The sequence below is a fragment of the Cryptomeria japonica genome, chromosome 5 (genome assembly GCF_030272615.1).
Source record: "Cryptomeria japonica chromosome 5, Sugi_1.0, whole genome shotgun sequence".
Classification (NCBI taxonomy): Eukaryota; Viridiplantae; Streptophyta; class Pinopsida; order Cupressales; family Cupressaceae; genus Cryptomeria; species Cryptomeria japonica.
Window position 1 is genome coordinate 187303161 of NC_081409.1, and position 20392 is coordinate 187323552.

The 20392-nt window shown below is 36.2% G+C and overlaps 1 protein-coding gene across 1 annotated transcript; it reads left to right on the forward strand.

Annotated features, from left to right (window-relative positions):
- Positions 1-3279: 3279 nt before the first annotated feature.
- LOC131060888 (mitogen-activated protein kinase 15) lies at positions 3280-19862 on the forward strand. Its single transcript, XM_057994315.2, has 10 exons — positions 3280-3958; positions 8806-8933; positions 9032-9091; positions 17665-17814; positions 18001-18156; positions 18296-18433; positions 18549-18622; positions 18705-18806; positions 18907-19019; positions 19228-19862. Exons 1-10 carry the CDS (start codon positions 3550-3552, stop codon positions 19644-19646), a joined length of 1749 nt encoding a protein of 582 aa, XP_057850298.2. The 5' UTR covers positions 3280-3549; the 3' UTR covers positions 19647-19862.
- Positions 19863-20392: the final 530 nt, after the last annotated feature.

A 20392-nucleotide genomic window follows, 5' to 3' on the forward strand; every position in this document is an offset into this window, starting at 1 on the left:
CCCCTATTTTCTTGATTTATGAGGACTTTGCCTTTAGCACCAATTTTCTTTTGCATGTCAAGATCTTGATTAAATTGCGGATTGCATGTAGCATAGTCCAATTTGACAAAAAGAGGCATATGGTCGGATTTCAATTCTATAGGGCAATCACCAATGTCAAACTCCAACACTCTAGCTATAAGATTTTGAGAGCAAATCAAGTAATCAATCACACTTTGACCATTATACGTTTTGGAAGTGATATCCCCCAAAGTCGGCCAACCTCTCATTCCGTTGCAGATAACCATACCAAACAAACTACACATCCCTAATAATTCTGCCCCAAAGTGTGAGATATCCCCATTGTAATCTTGTGAAGTTCTTTCCCAAGATTGACCTTAACTTTCTTCCAGCCAAAGAGGATTATTTTCTCCTTTTTTACCACTGCTCAGTTGAAGAAATTGGTTATTGGTTGTCCTTGCATTAAAGTCACCTATTAACATTATTTCTCCTAAGGTGCTAAACAAGAAGATGTCTTTTTTTAATGACGTGTAAGGATCTTCATTGTCTAAATTCCCTCTCTTGTAGAACTTAGAGTTTTTAGGAGCGAAATAACAAGCAATCAACCTGAAAATTGTCTCATTTACTATTATTTGTAGCCAAATGTTTTGTTTATTTGGGTCCTCTTTCTCAACTTTAACAGTTCCATACCATTTCTCATTTATAAGCACCGTGACTCCCCCAAGTCCTTTACCTATCCCATTCCCTTTGTTCCAAACTGAATTTTTTTTGTAGCCATCAAAATTCGGAACCTTACAACTGTCATGCTCATGTGTTTCAACAAAGATGACAATATCCTTCCCTTCCGCTATGGACCCCACCCCGGGACCTCTTCTCCAAGGATAACCTCTGCAGTTCTAACTTACTACACTTAAGCAGTCACGTGGGGCCCCTAATTCCTATTTCTTATTCGAGAAGCACTCCCTAATCCACACTTTCCCATTCTTCAACCATGCCCACTTTCCTTCATTTCTTGCTATCTTAACTTTATTCCACTCCTTCCTTTGTTTCTCCCACTGTGCAAAAGTCAAATCTTCATCTAGATAGAATTATGAACCTCTAAGTAGCCTTGTATTTTCGAGGATCATGATTTTATCCTCTTTGCTTCTCAAAGTAACTCTTATATGTCTATCTTTGCCTCCATCTATCTTCCTTCCTACCCTATTTGCTTGTTGAATACCCCCTGTCCATTCCAACTTATCTCTGAGAAAGTCTCTAACTAGAATGTCGGTTCTCTCCTTTTCTCCGAAGTCTTTGATTCCTTTGAAAATGATATTTGTAGCACGTTTGTCTTGTTCTTCCTTTATCTGTATTTTGATTTGCTGCTCAATGATACCTTTTTGTTTGTTTGCTGCTCCATTTACCACTTGTGACCAAGATTTAGCCTCTTCTATTTGCTCCTTTAATTTAGACTCTTTAGTTTCCAAGTCAACTAATGTTAACTGAATTTCTTTCACTTGTGTCATGTCCTCTCCCTCTACCATTTCAAATCCCCTATTCTTAATTAATTTCAATTGTTCTAGTTCCCGTTTTATGGTTTCCAACTCGTGTTGTCCAGTTTCCATTTGGTCTGCATGTCTGAGATTTGTTCTTTAAGGTTTTTGCTCTCTCTCTCTCTCTCTCTCTCTCTCTCTCTCTCTATTTTGCTTGTATACTCTATTGCTTCGTATACTTTGTTCTTCTCTTCCCAATTCCTTGCGTCTAGAACCTCGAGCCACTTTTTTACTTCCACAAGCTCCTCCACATATAACTCAGATGACCATAATAATGGTGTTGAAGTTGGGCTATAAAAAATATTTTTGGCTTGCCTATCTTCTATGATGTCCTCTTTATTTGCTGCGTATACTTCTGCTTGAGCCAAATTAGATTTGGAAATCTCATTAACATCTGCTTGTTCTTTTAACCTTATCCTATTGTTCTCATTCTCTTCTTGCCCCTCTTGTTCCATATTGGTTTGAAGAGTCTTGTCAGAATAAATGTTCACCCTCGGCCAAATCATTGCAAATCATTTCTTATGTCTTTGCCTTAACCTTCGAATTTGTCTACGTCTTAGTATACCTTTATACTGTTTTGCATTCACTAGTATCAATCTTTCATTTGTGTTGTCTGCCTATCCCTAGAGAAAATCTGCCATGGCAGACCCCAGGATCCTGTTAAACAATTGGAATTAGCCACGGGTTGAGGAACCTCAGGTAGGGTTGTAGGAGGTTTCCAACCCTCATGATAAAAACGGTTTAACATGAAGCTCATAATCTGAGCCTATAGGTTACTATTTGCCCCCACCACAAACCTCGGATGATGCAAAAAATTACTTCCCACTGAAAAGTGGGACCCCTTCAAATTGTCTTGCTGACAAACCACTGTTAAATTTCCCTCTGTTTCACCACCGAGGGGCCCCATGATGGTTTGATGTTTTATTGATTAAACTAGGTGAAGTTCGTGTACAATTGTGTTATTGAAAACCAGTTTTGTTTTACTCCAAACAAAAGCAAAATGCATGGACAAAAGGTTGAAAGATGAAGGTATGGAAATAAAATAGAATAGGGAGACCGATATTGGCACACCTTGTCACTGCCTGGGCCCAACAAATACTTTGGGAGTTTGAAAAAACTTTGTATTATATTGTGGCTGGGGCCCTTCTCTGTCGGTTCCAATATCCCAAAATCCCGTGTTTTGAGCTAGTCTCCCGCTCTGGCAAATCTTGCCATGCTCTATCTACCACCGTCTGCTTGCCTTGATTGCTACCGTCTGCTTGAGTCTGCCTGAATGGTTAGACTAAACTAGTTTTGTTTTACTCCAAACAAAAGCAAAATGCATGGAGAAAAGGTTGAAAGATGAATGTATGAAAATAAATCAAATAGGGAGACCGATATTGGCACACCTTGTCACTGCCTGGGCCCAATAGATACTTTGGGAGTTTGAAAAAACTTTATGTATTATATTGTGGTTGGGGCCCTTCTCTGTCAGTTCCATTATCCCAAAATCCCGTGTTCAAAGCCAGTCTCCTGCTCTGGCAAATCTTCCCGCGCTCTGTTTACCACCATCTGCTTGCCTTGACTGCTACTGTCTGCCTAAATGAAAGAACACTCATTTTAGGAAGACACTTGTCCAACCAAATTATAAAATTCCAAGTGACACCTAACATCTTCAAAACATATTCCACAATTTAAAAACTCAATATTGTATTGAATTAATTTAAATTCCATAATTATTTATATTGTCAAGAAGACAAGTCGTACATCTTTTCGTCCGGAAAAGCGTGATTTACAAAATTACACATCGCCAATTCAATTCCAATTCTATACCCAATTCACAAACCCTCTCTGTCCAGACATATACTCAATGTATATACATCCACCTTAAATCCTACTTTAATTGCGGTACAGATCCTTATACTGGTGCTCGATCCACGTCTGGCACCTATTAGATGAGCTAGGCACATACTCAAGTATATATATGCCGAGATTCTAAGCGTAAGCAGAGAATTGAGCATTAAATTTTATTGCCCTAATGGCGCAGTCGGTGGATTTTTTCAGTGAGTATGGCGAGGGGAGTCGGTATGTAGTGCAGGAAATGGTGGGAAAAGGAAGCTACGGCGTTGTTTGTTCTGCAGTCGATACGTCGACGGGGCAGAAAGTGGCGATCAAAAAAATGACTAATGTTTTTGAGCATGTATCCGATGCGACAAGAATTTTGAGAGAAATTAAACTGCTGAGGCTCTTGCGCCATCCTGATATTGTAGAAATCAAGCACATAATGCTTCCCCCATGCAGCCGCAAGTTCAAGGATGTTTATGTTGTTTTTGAGTTGATGGAGTCCGATCTGCATCAGGTTATTAAAGCAAACAGAGACTTGACGCCTCGGCATTATCAGTTTTTTTTGTATCAGCTTCTCCGGGCCATGAAGTATCTTCATACAGGTTGGTAACCAGGGTGTTTTCCCCAGTTGACTATTTCTTTTACAGAATTTTCAGGAATTAGATTCTCTATTAAACAATGTATGAGAAAACTATTAGCCGAGTTTTCGTATAATATTTATTTAAAATTATTAGGTTTTCCAAAATATACATGTATTATCAGTATGTGAGAAGTAAAATCAATGTTCTTCTTTATAATCGGCCTACGATATACATTTTTCCACTTTTAAACTTGTACGATGCATTTTTCATATAAAATAAAGGAAAAAAATGTTAGATTTATTAAAATATATTTTTATAATATATAGATTTGGTATATTCTGAGCTCAAAAAGATTGACATTCATATAAAATCTACATAAGTTTTTATATTTACCCATATATATTTTTGGTGGTAGAAAAATCTATGTTTTTAGTTACAACTGGGTTATAATATATATTTTTTCGATATTTTAAAATCGAAAGATCACATTCTGCTTCAATACTTTAAATTAAATTCTAAATTTCCCAGTGGGTAACATTGTACCAATAGTCAGCACCCTAGTTAACGCTGCTTTACTAATCAAAAACATTGTACCAATAGTTTCTAGGGTTTGTTTGCTTTGCTCACTCAATGTTTTGTTTTGAAGGTTACCCTAAGGCAAGGTATGCAATTTGGGCCCAATGAATCCATTGGGAGAATTCCATGTAAACCATTCTTCTGATACATGAGTTTCTTCGATTTTTACTAACTAGTTTTGCCCGATGATCTCTTATATTAAATTCACCCGGAACTTTAGCCATGCCTCATTTTTTGGATGTGACATTTTACCAGTTTTGAACACTTTATCATGTTTTCGAAGAATGTGAACCTTGGGCTCTGCTTTGGAAACGTCATACTTATATTGCTTGGGCGCATTCCATTTTATTCCCACAAGTATGTTTTTTATTTGATTCATAAGGGTCATGAAGTAAAATATGTTTTTTGTTTGATGCATAAGGGTTATGAAGTAAAACTTGATTTTTTTTTGGTGATTTTTGAGTTTGGCCTCAATAATTGACATAATGATTTTTGATATGGTGATATTTTCAATTCTTGGTCAACGAATAATTTGGAAGATGCCCACAAGATGGTTTGTTATATCATGTTAGATGTAGTATTTTACCCAATTTCAACGTTCTATCATGTCTTTTGGTGTTTGAACTTGGACCTACTCCTTGGAAGCATGCTTGATTTTAGCTATGGAGCTCATCATATATAATGAAGTAAGTTTGATTCTTAACTTGAATAGAATTTTCAATTTTCTTTTTCCCCAAAACTTAGTACGGTGGATGGAATATATTCTAGGCCAACTTTTCTATTGGTTGAATGCCCATATGAAGTTTAAGAAATATTTTCTCAGTGTTCCCGAGAGATGCATCCCCGAGGTTTTTATGGAGTTTCAAAGACGGGGAAGGGGACAGAATGTGCTCACCCTTACCCCCACTTTTACAGAAATTGGGGATGTCTCAGGGATGCCCCCTGAATATTGGGATGTCCCCTGAGGCATTCTCCACAAAGGTGACCCTGGGAGGATCTCAGGATGTCCTTGACATCCTTGTGATGTCCCCTATGGGCAGGCCTCTGCCTCTTGGATATTAATTGGAGACAGAAACTTTGGATAAAGTGTTGTGTGTTTTGCATCATGCAATGGTAGAATTGAATAAATGAAGTAAATTTTTTTTTTTTTGAAGATTTTTCAAAGCGTAATGGATATTAGGGCGCATTTTGGGCATTAATAAAATTATTTCCAGACTTTGAGTGAACTCCTGAGAGGGGAGCTGGATGTCTTGTATTCACCTTCTCAGATATTTTAGCTCTTTCTTTTGGTAAATGGCATTCTATATATAGTGACATTAGTATGAGGATTGAGGAATTCTACCAGCAGATTTAAATACAATGCCATGAAAAATGTAACAGCAAATTGGAGATTTCATGTGCATTGGACCATTTTAGTGCAAATTACTCCTAAATTAAGGTACGTCAAAATTCAGAATTGGGTGCAGTTTGTCACTTAATTTCAATGCTTTAGCTTGTCCTTTGGAAATTTGAACCTTAAATATGGAAGACTGCCAACTTTCCCGTGTGTCAAATGTATTTTCTCATTCATTATAAATTCAAAACATTTTGTGGTGAGAGGAAAGAAAGAGTGGACCCGCCTCTGTTTGGACAAATTAAAAATTCACTTTTTACAGAATGGCTAAGTAAATCTTCGGAAAAGGAAGTATAGGAGGAAAGATTGAATAACATAAAAAATGTATAGAAATTCAAACCAACAATTGGGCTGAACTCATTGCCTTGAATGCGAGATATCAGTTGACAACTGAGAATAAGATATTAGTGATATATATTTAGGTGAGGGTGATCCACATTTAACACCATAAAAATACACGTTATCTGATCTTCTTGCCAAAGCTGTCGTTGTTTGAGATCAGATAATTGATCCAACAATGTGCAAGGGTGAAACTGGGCATTTAGAGAAATAAAGTCACGATGCTTAGAAAGGTCAATCATAATTGAACACGATGACAATGTTAGGTAGAATTATTGTCAGATGGGAAAAACATGCCGTTGGTATTTGGTCACACGCCTTTACAAGAAAAATTCAAATTGCAATAGTATAACTATAAATATACACGGAATTTTAAGGTTTCCTGTTGCTCATAGGACATACCTTAGCCAGTCTTCATACTTTTATCCATCTTCCTATTTCACCTTGTAACACATTCCACATATTAGTATAATCTCTCACCCTTTTGACATTCACATCAGCCACATTCATTATGATATCTCTAAGCCTCTTCCTATCTCCCATTTTTATTGTTAGTCCCCCATATCCTTTGAAATTTTGAAGTCCTGAATGACTCATCATTCAACTGTTTTTGTTGATCTTTATGCTGAACGACTCAAATTCTATTGCTCAAAAATGCAGAGGTGTGCATTGCAATGTATCATAGTATGAAAGTCTAATAGAGAACCACGTCATAGGCCATACCTATAACTTATAACCATTGATGTGGCAGCTGTGGCTGCATACAGTCCAAAAGTTGTGGCACCATTACCTAACCAATGAATATTACTTGCAAATGGACTCCCTTTATAACCAATTCGATTGTATTTCTTTCCAATTACCACAGACCATAATGGGCAATCTATCACTTGCCCTTGGGTTGGAATACTCAAAATGATACTTGTCCAAACCAAGTATGATATTATTATTCTTCCTTGGATTTATCCAAATATGTTTTTGACCATATGGTTGTTGGGAAATAAAAGGTTCAATACCAAAGATTGCTAAAACTAATCTCTATCCAATAAAGTAATCAAAGGATGAGATTCAAGGCTTGGATAGCAGCAACACGAAGATCTGAAAATTAAGTCGCCTTAATGTAATGTCCCATTTTGTAAAATGCCCTAGTTTACAATTCTCAGCCAATAAGGGAGGGTTAGAGGGGGAGAACCTTTATCTCCTTAAAGAGGAAAACCTGCAAACAAGTTAGAAAATTAACCTACAAATCATATTATATAAGTGAATAATAATTACAAACAACTAACTATGATGATACATAAAGTAAAGAATGACTGATTATGATGAAACATAAGGCAATTTACAATTACAAACAACTAACTATGATGATACATAAAGTAAAGAATGACTGATTATGATGAAAAATAAGGCAATTTACAATTACAAACAACTGTAAATGTAGAGGTCAAGATCATAGATCATAACTTACTAATTGATTACAAGGTTACTTAACTTACTAATGAACCCCAATCATAGCAAGCTCGGAGGGTAACTTGATAGGGTGTCTTTACAACGGTTCCTCCTCAATCAAGCCACTGTCTCCCACTCACATGATTCCATCCATCACCATGGTAGAGAGGTTAAGGATTTACCCCAACAGGGTGCCGTAAGTCTAACCCTCTTAAGCCCAAAGGTAGAGCACCTTTGCCCCCCTTTGGCCTCATGTGGACCCTGCCATACATACGAGGTGGCATGCTTAGGGGTTACCCCAACACCGTTCCTCCTACTGATGACCTCCTCACCTTCCATTATGGCTGAGAAGCATTCAGATTATAAGTGGATTTACACAAGTCTCAGTTAACTACAGAATATCCATAATCAGATCTATGTTCAGAACATGTATAAACAATATTATCAGCAGCATATAACTTGTCATAAATATGCAGAAGTATGTTCAGAACATTTATAAACAATATTAACAGCAGCATATAACTTATCATAAATATGCAGAAGTAGATATATAGTGACATTAATCTATATTGAATAATTGTAGCAGCAGTATATTAATCTGAAGAATGCAGATATAAACATTATTACTATGTATGTAGATCATACCACCAAACAGAATATATAATCTCACAACTAGGTGTCAACATCACTGTGGTTATCCAGTCTATCCTCTGGTGGTTGAATGATTGATGAATACTTGATTGATTGAATGTAGTCCTTTGATTGTATGATTTAAGGTATTGGTGAGTGATAATGTAATGAAGGCTGGTTTGTTATATTTGGATGGATATAGCACATCTGGTTCCAGATATATGTTTCAAAAGTGAGAACCGGAAATTATCATAAAATTCTAATTTTGATGTTAGTATATGTCTGTATCTTGTTTCATCTGATTGGTGTTAATCCATTAGTGCTCTATGCTCCAAAAGTTATAATTTGCTCTATGCTAAAAAATTATTAATATTCTAAATACATTTTGGTCGTTAAGTTGAAGTGAGGATTGATTGAGTTAAGGTTGTATTTATTCTGTGCTGCTGGGATGGGTATATATTATAATCTGTTCTTTTTTATGCAGCCAATGTCTTTCATCGAGATCTCAAGCCTAAGAATGTATTAGCCAATGCAGATTGCAATCTTAAGATCTGTGATTTTGGTCTTGCTAGGGTTGCCTTCAATGATACCTCGACTTCAGTTTTCTGGACGGTCTGTAATAAATAAATAGACATCTTTGGCAACAGTTTTTGTAACATTGAGAATGATTCAGTTTGATGCACTTCTAAAAGAGAGATATTTATGTGCAGGATTATGTAGCCACGAGATGGTATCGAGCTCCAGAACTTTGTGGTTCCTTTTTCTCAAAGGTATCAATAGCCTCAAATGGAGCTACTTTTGATGTGTGTTCTTGTTTTTACTTTTTTAATTTTGTATCCTTATTTCTGAATAAGTTATCAATTTTACCAAACTTTAAGTTTGGCAAGCAAAACTGACATCTTTTAGTATAGAAAATAAGTTAAACAGGCCAACAACGGACTATACTCTGCTACATTGGGTGCTATTAGCCTATTACTCACAAAAATATTCTGCAATATTCATAGCAATAATAATATAACAAGCTTTTCTCCAGTGTCACGGGCATAGAATTTAGGGAGCTAAATATTGAAATTATTAATTCAGCTCTTGGGTGAAGGATCTCTTAGCAGAATTTGAATAAAAAGTAATGATGATGCATTTCATGTACAAGTTCCTGCATGATTTTTTCAATATTAAACCGATATTATGGCTCATTCAATTTTTCATGGCACTCTCTGGTTTAGTGGAGCCTTTTGCAGCTGTTCAATGCAAACTCTATAAGGTCAGACAACACTATTTTGGAACACCTGAAGTGGTATTGCAGGATATCATATCTCTTGCAGTATCTGTCCGGTCACAAGTAAAAGCATGTCATGCTAGGTATAAATTTTTAAGCTGAAAATTGGATTGTTGCAGAATATTTTATGGACTTGACCGTGCGAATTTTTTTTACCAACATTTCAGATCAAATACCATGATCCATCGTCAGGGCAAGATAGGAAGAGAAGACAAATTTTCATGTTTTAAATTGAAAATTGGATGTTTAGATCTATGTTCCCTGGTGTTTAGGATGGGGAGGTGGATGTTTTTGAGGGACCGCATTTTGGGATTCCGCTTTTTTAAGATGGCAGTATTATAATTATAGGGAAATTCAAACTCTTAAAGTTTATCAGTACATGACATTTAATTCAAGTTTAGTCATCTGCAAGATGCATCAAATTTGAGATTAATTTAATTTGAAGTTTTTATATCAATCCTTGATCATTTGAGATTAATTCTAAGAGCCAAATATTGGGGTATCTATTCCACTAAAGTCAGGCATGATCCCAGCCACATCCCTTATGGTCTTGTGGTGGGGGGTTGGTTATTAGGGTGGGTGGGGCGCATGGCACTCAGCAAGATTTGTTCCTTGGAGGGCTCATTTAGAGCCATTCAACTTCACTGGTAGACCAAAGGCAATTCAATGTTCAATGTTCATTGATTTGAGTATAGTGACAGTTAAAAACTAGTATTTCATTGTTATCATAATTGCAAAAGATGGCAAGGCTTGAAAATGACACAAGGCATTGAGGCTTTAAAACAAGAAGATGTCCAACAATAGGAATAGCAGTAAGATTATAGACACACAAGTATACAACTACCAACAGCTGCAAGTATTCTGTATAACTGTAATCCTTTCGATCTAGTTTGTTAGAAGGAGCATTCTCAAAGATATAGTAAGGGTCCGAAACTTCATCTTTTTCAGCATTATCAATTTTCATGCTTCCCTCATTAGGGTTAAAGGGGAGGATTTTCATTATACGTTTGTGCAATCACATTCCTTTTTAACATATGACAGTCTTTTCTAACATGCTTATCTTTCTTACGGAGAGAATGAGAATTTAGACCAACCTATCCATCAGTTTTATAAGAAAAAGAGACACAATGATTATCAATAGGCAAAAATTCTGGAAAGAACCATTTGGCTTAAACAAAATCAGGATGCTGACATACATATGAGGTGGGGATGATCTTGTTTCCTCTAGTTTAATAGCTTCATTTAGTGGCTTCAAACATGTGGTAGCAAAAACCAAATACATTACATCTCTCAATCCATCTTGGAGAAGATGTAAAACCACCTCATTTAAGCTCAGAATAGGGTCCCAGGGAAAAGCCCCGAACATAGGACACCCATTTCAAAAGATTTTTCTAATGATTCTTTTGTGCATATCTGTATTCTTAAAAATAAATAAAGAAAACTCCTTAATTCAACATTCAACAAAATGAGCATGCAAGCTCAATTTTTTACCCCACATCAACCCAATCCAATCATCATTTTTTTTTATGTAAGGAAGAAATTTAGGGGCAAGCCTGACAAAAAAAATTCCAACATCTTTGAGTCTCTGCTCTTTGTTATTCAACACGAACTGCAAGGTCTCATTAGGCATCAAAGATAAAACAGAAGGGATCTCACCTTTCTAACAAGTTGTTTCATGAGATGCTTGGGAGGATCCTCTATTACATTCTACAACCTCAAAGTACACTTCCTTCACAATTTGAGCACCTTCCTTACTAACTAGATCATATTCAAATGATTTGTTTAACCAAGTTGAAGTGATTAGAAAAATCAGGTCTTAAGACACTTGGACCATTGGATCAAGTTGTCCTAGCTTGAGGGAGTGTTGGCAAGAAACATAACAGAATAATTTTATAACAAACCAGTATAATAGGGATATGAGATTTTGATAAAGAAGCATCAAGGATGAAATGCACACCTCTAAAAAGGCACTGATCCAAATCGTAGACCCAAAAATTATCCAGAAAAAATTGTTTGTTGTATTGTCTAGTTACATAGGTGGAGAATGCATGTTCTCCCCAGTAGGGATGTCAAATTGACAGTGAAGGATCAGGGATGGAACGGGAAACATCTGAAATGTCTCAAATCAAAATGGCAGCCCAAAATTTACCTAGAAAAGTGTGTTTGGTGTGTTCTCTAGTTACACAAGTGGAGACCATGCATTCTCCCTCTAGAGATTGAATCTATGTTCTCTTTGTTAGAAGTAGATAATGTGTGTTCTTCTGAGCAATATCCTCTTCGACAAATTTTTGATGTTTGGTCTTCCATTTCCTCATGTTGGGGAGTTGAAGGAAAGTCTTTTTATTGTTTATCCATGAGTGGGTTAACCATTATACAACATTGGATGGTTATTTCTAGACCCTTTTTGGAGTAAGATACTGGTTGTTGTGTGCTTTCCTTATGTTTTTTGATGGCTGTAAACCATTTATTGACTGTAGAATGGGTCGTTGCAGATTTATTTGATATGCCAGAAATTAGTGTGAAGGGGTAGGGATCTCATAGTTATCATGAAGTTGCTTTTGTTGTAGTCCAATAGGCAATATAGAGATTGATAATAGCTGAAAGTCAGTGGCATGAGGAGCGTTGCTCAGTCTTCCTGGAGTTTTTGTCCTATTTAAGGGTTTCTTCAGCAGTATTTATGTGTAGCAGATGTGTTGAGTATGATTCATGTATTTTGTCATTATATTTACTTCTTTATGGTGATTTGGATAAGAAAGAACATCTTGTTTTAGTTGTAATAGCTGTAAGAGATGCTATGACAGTCACTTGAGACAAAATATAATCTGTATGCTGTTAGCTATGGTAGTGGAATATCCATCCTAATTTACAGATCAAGAAGTCAAAAAACCTTTAGGAGGCTTCACCCAAACATGAAACCTACACAATTTTTGTTGTGTACCCTGTGAATGGGGGATAATTTAACATTATTAATATATTATATAAATGTAAATAACTATAAATGTATTTATTTAGTAAATTAATTAATATGTAATAAATATAAATAATACAATTACTGTATTTATTTATTAAATTAATTAATATATCATAAATATGATATAAATATAATTGATAATAAATTATTCTTTTGAGTGAGTTTTTTTTTTTTTGAAATTAAGAATGAATGAAGAAGATAGTGTAAAGGTTATGGAGTAGTGGTCAGGTAATAATGACACGGCTGAAGGTGAAGGTTGTGTACTTGAAGAAGAAGAATATCATTTTCTTCTCTGTTTTCACTTTCCCTATTTCCTAAAATATAATAATCAGGATTCACGTATTTGCAAACAGTTTTGAGAAAAAAAATTACAGAGCTTAATTTGATGTAAAAGAGTTCTTTTTGGTCGTACAAATCTGTTGGATCTCTGCCCTTGTTCAAAAGGTGAATTTCAAGAATCTGCTGGATCTAAGCCTCAGATAAGTCCACCTGCTCACATGCCTGCATGGAAATGAGGTAAATGGTAATTTCCTTTGACAAGCTAGCAACTTCCCTGCATTTACCTTGTGACACATAAATTTCTGTTAATCAACAAAAAACAGAGAATCTCATTAGAAAGGACCAATTAAACATTTGAAATTGACTGACTTATTAGAAGAGTTAGCAATGTAACCAAAAAGTACATCCAACCAAGAGGTAGATTGAACAACAGTCCACTCGGCCCAATCAAGTTTGACATAAGAACATTTAAGACAAAATTCTCAAAAGATTTAACTAACCCACAGACACATGTATGCTCAGGCCCAGAATCTCACCATCAACCAATTTCTTTTGGACTAAAGAACATCTAAGAAGAGACTTTATAGGCTCTAACACTCAAGGTTAAACATTAGCACACCTGCTCATCCACTTGGAATTGGTATGATTTATCCATCAAAGTGAGTTAAAAGGACAGTGGAAGTTCTCAGCATTCGAAAGCTTGCAGTAAACATTCTTAACAATAGAAGCTTCTGACCATAAGACCATGAGAAATTATCCCACAAACTGAAGTCGTAGTTTCTTTCCAGCTTTGGATGATCAGTGCCAATAGCAACAACAATTAAAGAGTAAGTTCTTTTCTGAGTAATAGGCAGGTTAAAAATATAATCCTAAGAGCATTCCAAGGAATAACACTATTCTCGTTAATTTGTCCAAAGGTGCAAAAACCTTTTTTAAACCATTTAAGAGCAGGATACTCTCTATGCAAAGCAAGCGATTTACCACTTATATCAATACACTGCCAAATAGAATTAAAAGGGCAGAAGGGATCATTTTGATATCCTTTACATCCAACTTTATAACAAATTTTCATACCTTATCCCACCCCTTTCAATTTGGCTTACCTTTAGGGAATCAACTAGCAATATTATTCTTGATAAGAATCTTCCAAGGCGCACAAGCATCAAGAGCTTTGAGCACATACTTAGCAGCAAGTGAAACACCATGTAATGCCCCCTTTTGGGATCATCCTAAATCTTGCCCTAAAATCACAAGTTCAATTAAAATAAGAAACATAATGTAGTTAGAATTATATCTTTACCAATAAAATGTTTGTATCAAGATAAATCGTGGTTTAGGTCCTGCAATCATGTTAGACAATTTTTTGAAATATAATTCATAAGACCAATTATTTCTATTAGGGTTAGGGATCCAACATCAAATACAAGTGCATATATATCAATAATCATCTTAATCTATTTAGATAAATCATACAATAGCTTTTTGAACCTTAGAAACCAAGCATCAATAGTTCCATTTCCCATAATTAACCATAGTAGGGTTTGGATAGGGAAACCACAAAGGGTGTTCGGTGACTGTTCAGTACAATTAAACCCAAGAGCGCACAACATCCATCTTAGACAACTTGCCCCTTGGCCTACAAGTGGCAGGAACATCCTTCTTTGATAATTGCATCCCTTGTGGTGGCCTACCTAATTCGAGGGAACCCAGGTTATTGAGGAAGACTGTTCAGCCCAATTAAGCCCAAGAACGCAGAGCATCCAACTAAGACAACTCGCCCCTTGGCCCACAAGCGGCAGGAACATCCTTCTTTGATGATTCCATCCCTTGGTGTGGCCTACTTAATTTGAGGGAACTGGTCTGTTGCCTCTACTTATCATATTTCCTTCCATTCCCATATGATTGCATGTGGGAATAAAGAATAGATAAACTTATTTATTAATAAAAAACACAATTAATTTACAAGGTTTATTAATATCTTGGTAGAAGGTATGTTAAAGAATATAGATGCATAATAACAGTATCCTTATCGCATACCCAATACTTGTTAATGCACAAGTCTGCTGTTTGCATTATATCAATCTGATCTGCTGTTTATACATATCTAAATGTATGAGAATACCTCTCTTCTCCGATTGATGCCTTCCCTCAAATGGAGTTCTCCTTTTTATGGCTTCCAAGGGTAAGAAATCACACCACTCGACCTTGCGAAGGACACCACTCCTCAAATAATCACAAGGGACACCACTCTTCAATTATTCACTTTGTTGTTAACCCTTACATGCATCGCTTAGCCTTAATGAGTAACTCTTAAGGGGATCACTGCATTAAATATAATGGCACCCCTTTATAACTGCTGCTTATGCCTCTTGATCTAGTCGTGGCTCCACTTGATCCATGTGACTTTTTTGTGGCTCAACTGGAAAATTGTGATCTCTTAAGACAATTTTCTGTTTGATCGATTTTAGTTTTACTTTGTATATTCTCTTTTAAGAATGGCTTGAGAAGGTATTAGGTGGGGTATGACACACCATGAAGAAACAAATTCTTTAACACCATACCACTCACATGTGTGGGCCTACAACAGATATCCCAGCTAACAACATGCTTCTTATTACCTTTCTTGCACAAAGACCACAAAAAAAAATCCTTAACGACTTCTCATGTTGCTCCATATGAGAATAACAAACTAAGTAGAAAAGAAATAGATAGAGAAAGAAGCATAATTTTTTAAGACACTTGAAATCTCCCTGCAATTGAAAGAAGATTAGCCTATTACTTTCAATCAAGGAGCTATTGTTGGGCATAGAAAGCTCTTTGATAGGACCCAAGCGGGTGTGTCAAAGGATACATTTGGAAGCCTCAGCAACAATTACAAAGAGAGAAGGAGCCAATGGGCATTTTTGTCTAATATACCTTTGAATATCAGATGGGGAAGACAGTTTACAATTCACACAATCTTGTGCACAAGCATCATGAAAAAGGATCTCAATTTATGTACAAAAAACATCCCTAAACCTTAATGCCTTCATGTTCATCATACTAAAGCCTCGGTCAATCCAACTATAAACCTGAAAAAAATCAATAGGAGCCGTACTAACATTTTGACTAGACTCTTTCCCCCAAATGATGCCTTCACAGCTGGCTATAAGATTTCTAGAATAAACCTTCCCTTGACAAGCCCAGTTTGGGTTGGTGTGGTTATTAAATGGAGGAGATCCCTCAACGTGAAAGCGATCATCCTAGCAAAGATTTATAAGAAACATTAAGAGAGTTATAGGCCTCCAATTTTTAATGAAGGAGGTATCCCATCCTTGGGGAGCATTTTAATAATCCCTAGCAATTTTTAATCTCACTTCCTGCAGTCCAGTGACGTCGCAGTCCAGTGACGCCCTTAGTAATTGTGAAGATAACTGAAAGCAAAGAAATACTCTGCCAAGATTACATCAAATACAAAATATTGAATATCGATGAAAGATATAATGGACATGCTGGGAAATGATATTCCAGGATGCATATCCAGCCACCCACTTGTTCTCCATCCTCTCATACCTAAAATAGATTTTTTAATTGGAATTTTTTTTCAGAGTTTCAAACAATTTTTGTATAAATTTTTTCTAAATTGACTATATTCCTCTAAGATATACAAGTACTGGTTAAATTCTATGCATTTTCATGAATATTGGAATATGATGTTTACATTTCAATAAATTCCATATTTAATGAAATTAAAATAAGTGGTATGATCTGTTTTAAAAATTCCAATACCTTAAGACTTTTATTTGGCCACAAAATATCTTCGGCTTACTCGTGAGAATGCACGAGAGTTTTTGAGCATCAAGAAACATTTTTTACTACAGACCATTATGCAATGTCTATGATACTGTTTGATGTTAAATATGTCTATCAAAAAGTAATTTTTTCTTGTTCATTTCCATAAATTTGTACCGAAAATTACATGTATATGGTCGGAAGCTTGCATTTGAAATTTTGAACATTTTGGAATTCTTGTTAAAAAATTTTGTTGCAGGAGAACTTTTTTTCTATTGAGAACATGGTGGGTTGGATAATGATTTAAGCTTTTCAAATGTTTTTGATTAGTAAAGCAGTGTTAACTAGGGCGCTGGCCCTTCATATAGTCAAAAACTATCAACCGCATACAAACAACATAAAAAATCATGATTTTGGCAACAAGAACAACAACCCGAAGGCAGTAAACAAAACAAAGCTGGACAGGCCAAAGAGAACATTGTCAAACCGGAAAAAACCGAAAACCCCTTTCCCAAAACCCCAATCAAGGAATGTGAGAGACACCCAAACGTGGACAAAGGGGGGTTTGGGGGAGGGGAGAAGACTTCCCCTTCCGCCTGCCAGAAACAACAGTCCAGGCGATGCTGTCATTAGGACCATTAAAAGAGAGATCAAACGGGAGGGACCCCGCAGGATTACACTCGGAAGAGTCAACAGAGTGCTGCAATAGAACAACAGGGGGCTGCTGCAGAGCAACAGCAGGCTGTAGTGAAACATCAGCAGAAGCACTGGCATACAGATCGTTTGTGGATGTTGCTTAACCAGAAAAAACAAAACAATTCACTTTGCATAACTGTTTTTGTGGACTTGTTGATAACCCCATTTATTCAAGTGGTATAGAGTTCAGGCTGCTATATTGAACCCTTTTGTGTCCATGGCTTCGACAAAAATGTTTAAAATATCTGTATTTTGAATTCTCTAATAATCGTTACTAGCATTTTCAGTTGTGATGTCCTTCATAATGCACTGAAATATTTGTGATCTTGATTGTTGTTACTTTGTTGCAGTACACTCCTGCTGTTGACATATGGAGCGTTGGATGCATCTTTGCAGAAGTGCTGATGGGACGACCTCTTTTTCCTGGGAAAAATGTGGTTCACCAATTAGATCTGATTACAGATATTCTTGGAACACCGCCTACTGATGCCATATCTAGGGTGCGCCTTGCATCAATCTTCTTACCTTCAATGAAGTCTAGGAGTTGGTGCCTTGACATATGCTAGTTGAGGTTTGTTTTGCAATTTTTAAGTGAAACTGCAAGAAAATGGAAATGGCTGAGTTGGTCAGTAGATAGGGTACACACAACGAGTGAATAATTATATAGATTTGTTTGTTTGAAACAGATACGGAATGATAAAGCCAGAAAATATCTAGCTTCCATGAGGAAGAAATCTGCAATTTCTTTTGCACAGAAATTCCCAAAGGCAGATCCTTTGGCCCTTAGGCTTTTGGGTAGATTGCTTGCTTTTGATCCAAAGGACCGTCCTTCTGCCGAACAAGTATGCTGAATGTTTGGTTGATATCTATTATGAATCACCTTAATTTGAGTCTTATTTTTGTAGCCATAATTCGGAGGCAAAAGATGAACTGTTTTAATACTATTGTAGCATCGATATGATCAAAATGTATGGAATGCAGGCTTTGGCCGATCCATACTTTATAGGTCTGGCCAGAAAAGAACGGGAACCTTCAGCGCAGCCCATTATAAAGTTGGAATTTGAGTTTGAGAAGCGACGAATGTCAAAAGAGGATGTAAGAGATCTAATTTATAAGGAGGTGAGTCTAAGGGAGTTGGAACTGTTTTATGACTTACATCACTGGCATCACTTGACTTTTTTTAAAGACTGAAACCATGGAAATGATAATGTTTTGAATGTGAATAATTTGGCAGATTCTAGAGTATCATCCTCAAATGCAAAAGGATCACTTGCTTGGGACAGACAATGTACACTATGTGTATCCAAGGTTGGATATTATATAATTTGTAATAGTTGTGATGATGTTAGATATGGCTGGTATTAATTATTTCCAATTTCACTGCTTACAGTTCTATGGGTCTATTCAAGAAACAATTTAACCATCTTGAAGAGCATTATGACAAAGGATATCCTTGCGAGCCTTTAGAAAGAGAGCATTCCTCTTTACCCAGGTTATTTTTGTTATTTAAATAATCTAGTGGTTAATTCTGATACTCTGGCTTTGAACCATTTGATTAATTGAGATGCTAAATAGAATATTTCTTTCTTTAGGGAACGGCCATCAGAAATGAGGGCAGCGGTGAGTTGCTATGAAAGAGAAAAACAAGAAAGAGGTCTAAATAATGTCATGAAGATGACTGCAAAGGCACACACAGTCTTGCAAGGTAAGGCTTTGTTGTGTAGACTTCCTTTACAAGATCAAGAATATTAAACCGGGAAAATTCTATTTTACCACTGCATTCAAGATCTTTTGCTTTTGATGCTTCTGCATAGACAATATTTGTTTGTTTCTCATTGTGAGAAGTTGTGACCCCTACTTATGATGAGTTTTGAGCCAGAAATCTGAAGATTTCTTTAATATTTTTTCTGCAGGAGGACATGCAAAACCTGGCAGAGTATTCGGTTCAGGCTTGGAAAGGCCTAGTGGGAGCAAAACAGATACCCATTTACAGAGACTAGTCAAGAGCTCTAATGTGAGTGGCTCTTTGCATGACAAATCTGGACAACTCTATCCTAGGCAATCCCTATGTGTGGATTTAGAGAAAAATGTAAGGAAGGAGGAATCTTCAAGTGAGAAGATTAATGCCAATTTTCCCAGGCCCAGAATGAATGAGCATGTCCTCCCACATAAGGAGGAACTTTCTATTGATAACACCAATACCATTCGTCCAAGTTCCAGCATGAACTGGCATTTGTTACATCATAGGGATGAATCTTCGAGTGAGAACACAAATCTCATTCCTTCAAGGTCCAGTATGAACGGGCACCTGCTTCCTCGTAGAGGGTGTTAGGTGTATCATCCAGCACCTTATCAATTTTAGGTTTATTCACTGGCAAACCTATTCTTCATAGTAAATTTTTGGCTTACCTGTAAGGTAGGAGAGAGAACATCTGTATGTGTTACATAGTGATATTGATTTTGTTATTCTTGTTAAAGTTGGGGTAATTTTGTTCAACATAAATACTCTGATTGTAAGCATATATAAAGGGTGTGTTAATAAGTTTTCTATTGGTCTCGGTTCTTGGGTCTCTCTCCTTCCTTTGTTTTTTTGTTTAGCAGGCAGATGAATGATATGAACCAAATGGACATATATCAAAATTGTAAGTCTAATCATTCTAATTATAGTATAATTATATATAGTCAAATGAAATTATAAAAATAATTATGCCGACAGGCTAATCATTCTAATTATAGTATAATTATATATAGTCAAATGAAATTATAAAAATAATTATGCCGACAGGCATTCCCTTTGTGGGAAAGACTCCACACAATGTACTTCTATGTATTGAAGCAATGGTTGTAGTTTTCCTAGAATTGTTGATCGACCGTGGGAAGCAGATGATTTTGCCATCTGGAAGAGGTCAGTTAAATGTGCCAGGTGTGTGTTTAATTGTAATATACTTACTCTTAGATCTGTGGTCATGGTTACTTAGTACATCTCCAGTACCTTGTGAAATCAGCTTGCTATAACATCATCTTCCTGTGTAAACACTTTAACCAAAAAGATACCACCTTACTCCAGCTGAAAGCCTT

Excerpts from the sequence above, each read along its gene's own strand:
- LOC131060888 (XM_057994315.2), top strand. The coding sequence starts at position 3,550 with ATGGCGCAGTCGGTGGATTTTTTCAGTGAGTATGGCGAGGGGAGTCGG. Across the intron at positions 8,934-9,031 it reads CGACTTCAGTTTTCTGGACG|GATTATGTAGCCACGAGATG; the intron begins GTCTGTAATAAA and ends ATTTATGTGCAG. Across the intron at positions 18,434-18,548 it reads GAGATCTAATTTATAAGGAG|ATTCTAGAGTATCATCCTCA; the intron begins GTGAGTCTAAGG and ends ATAATTTGGCAG.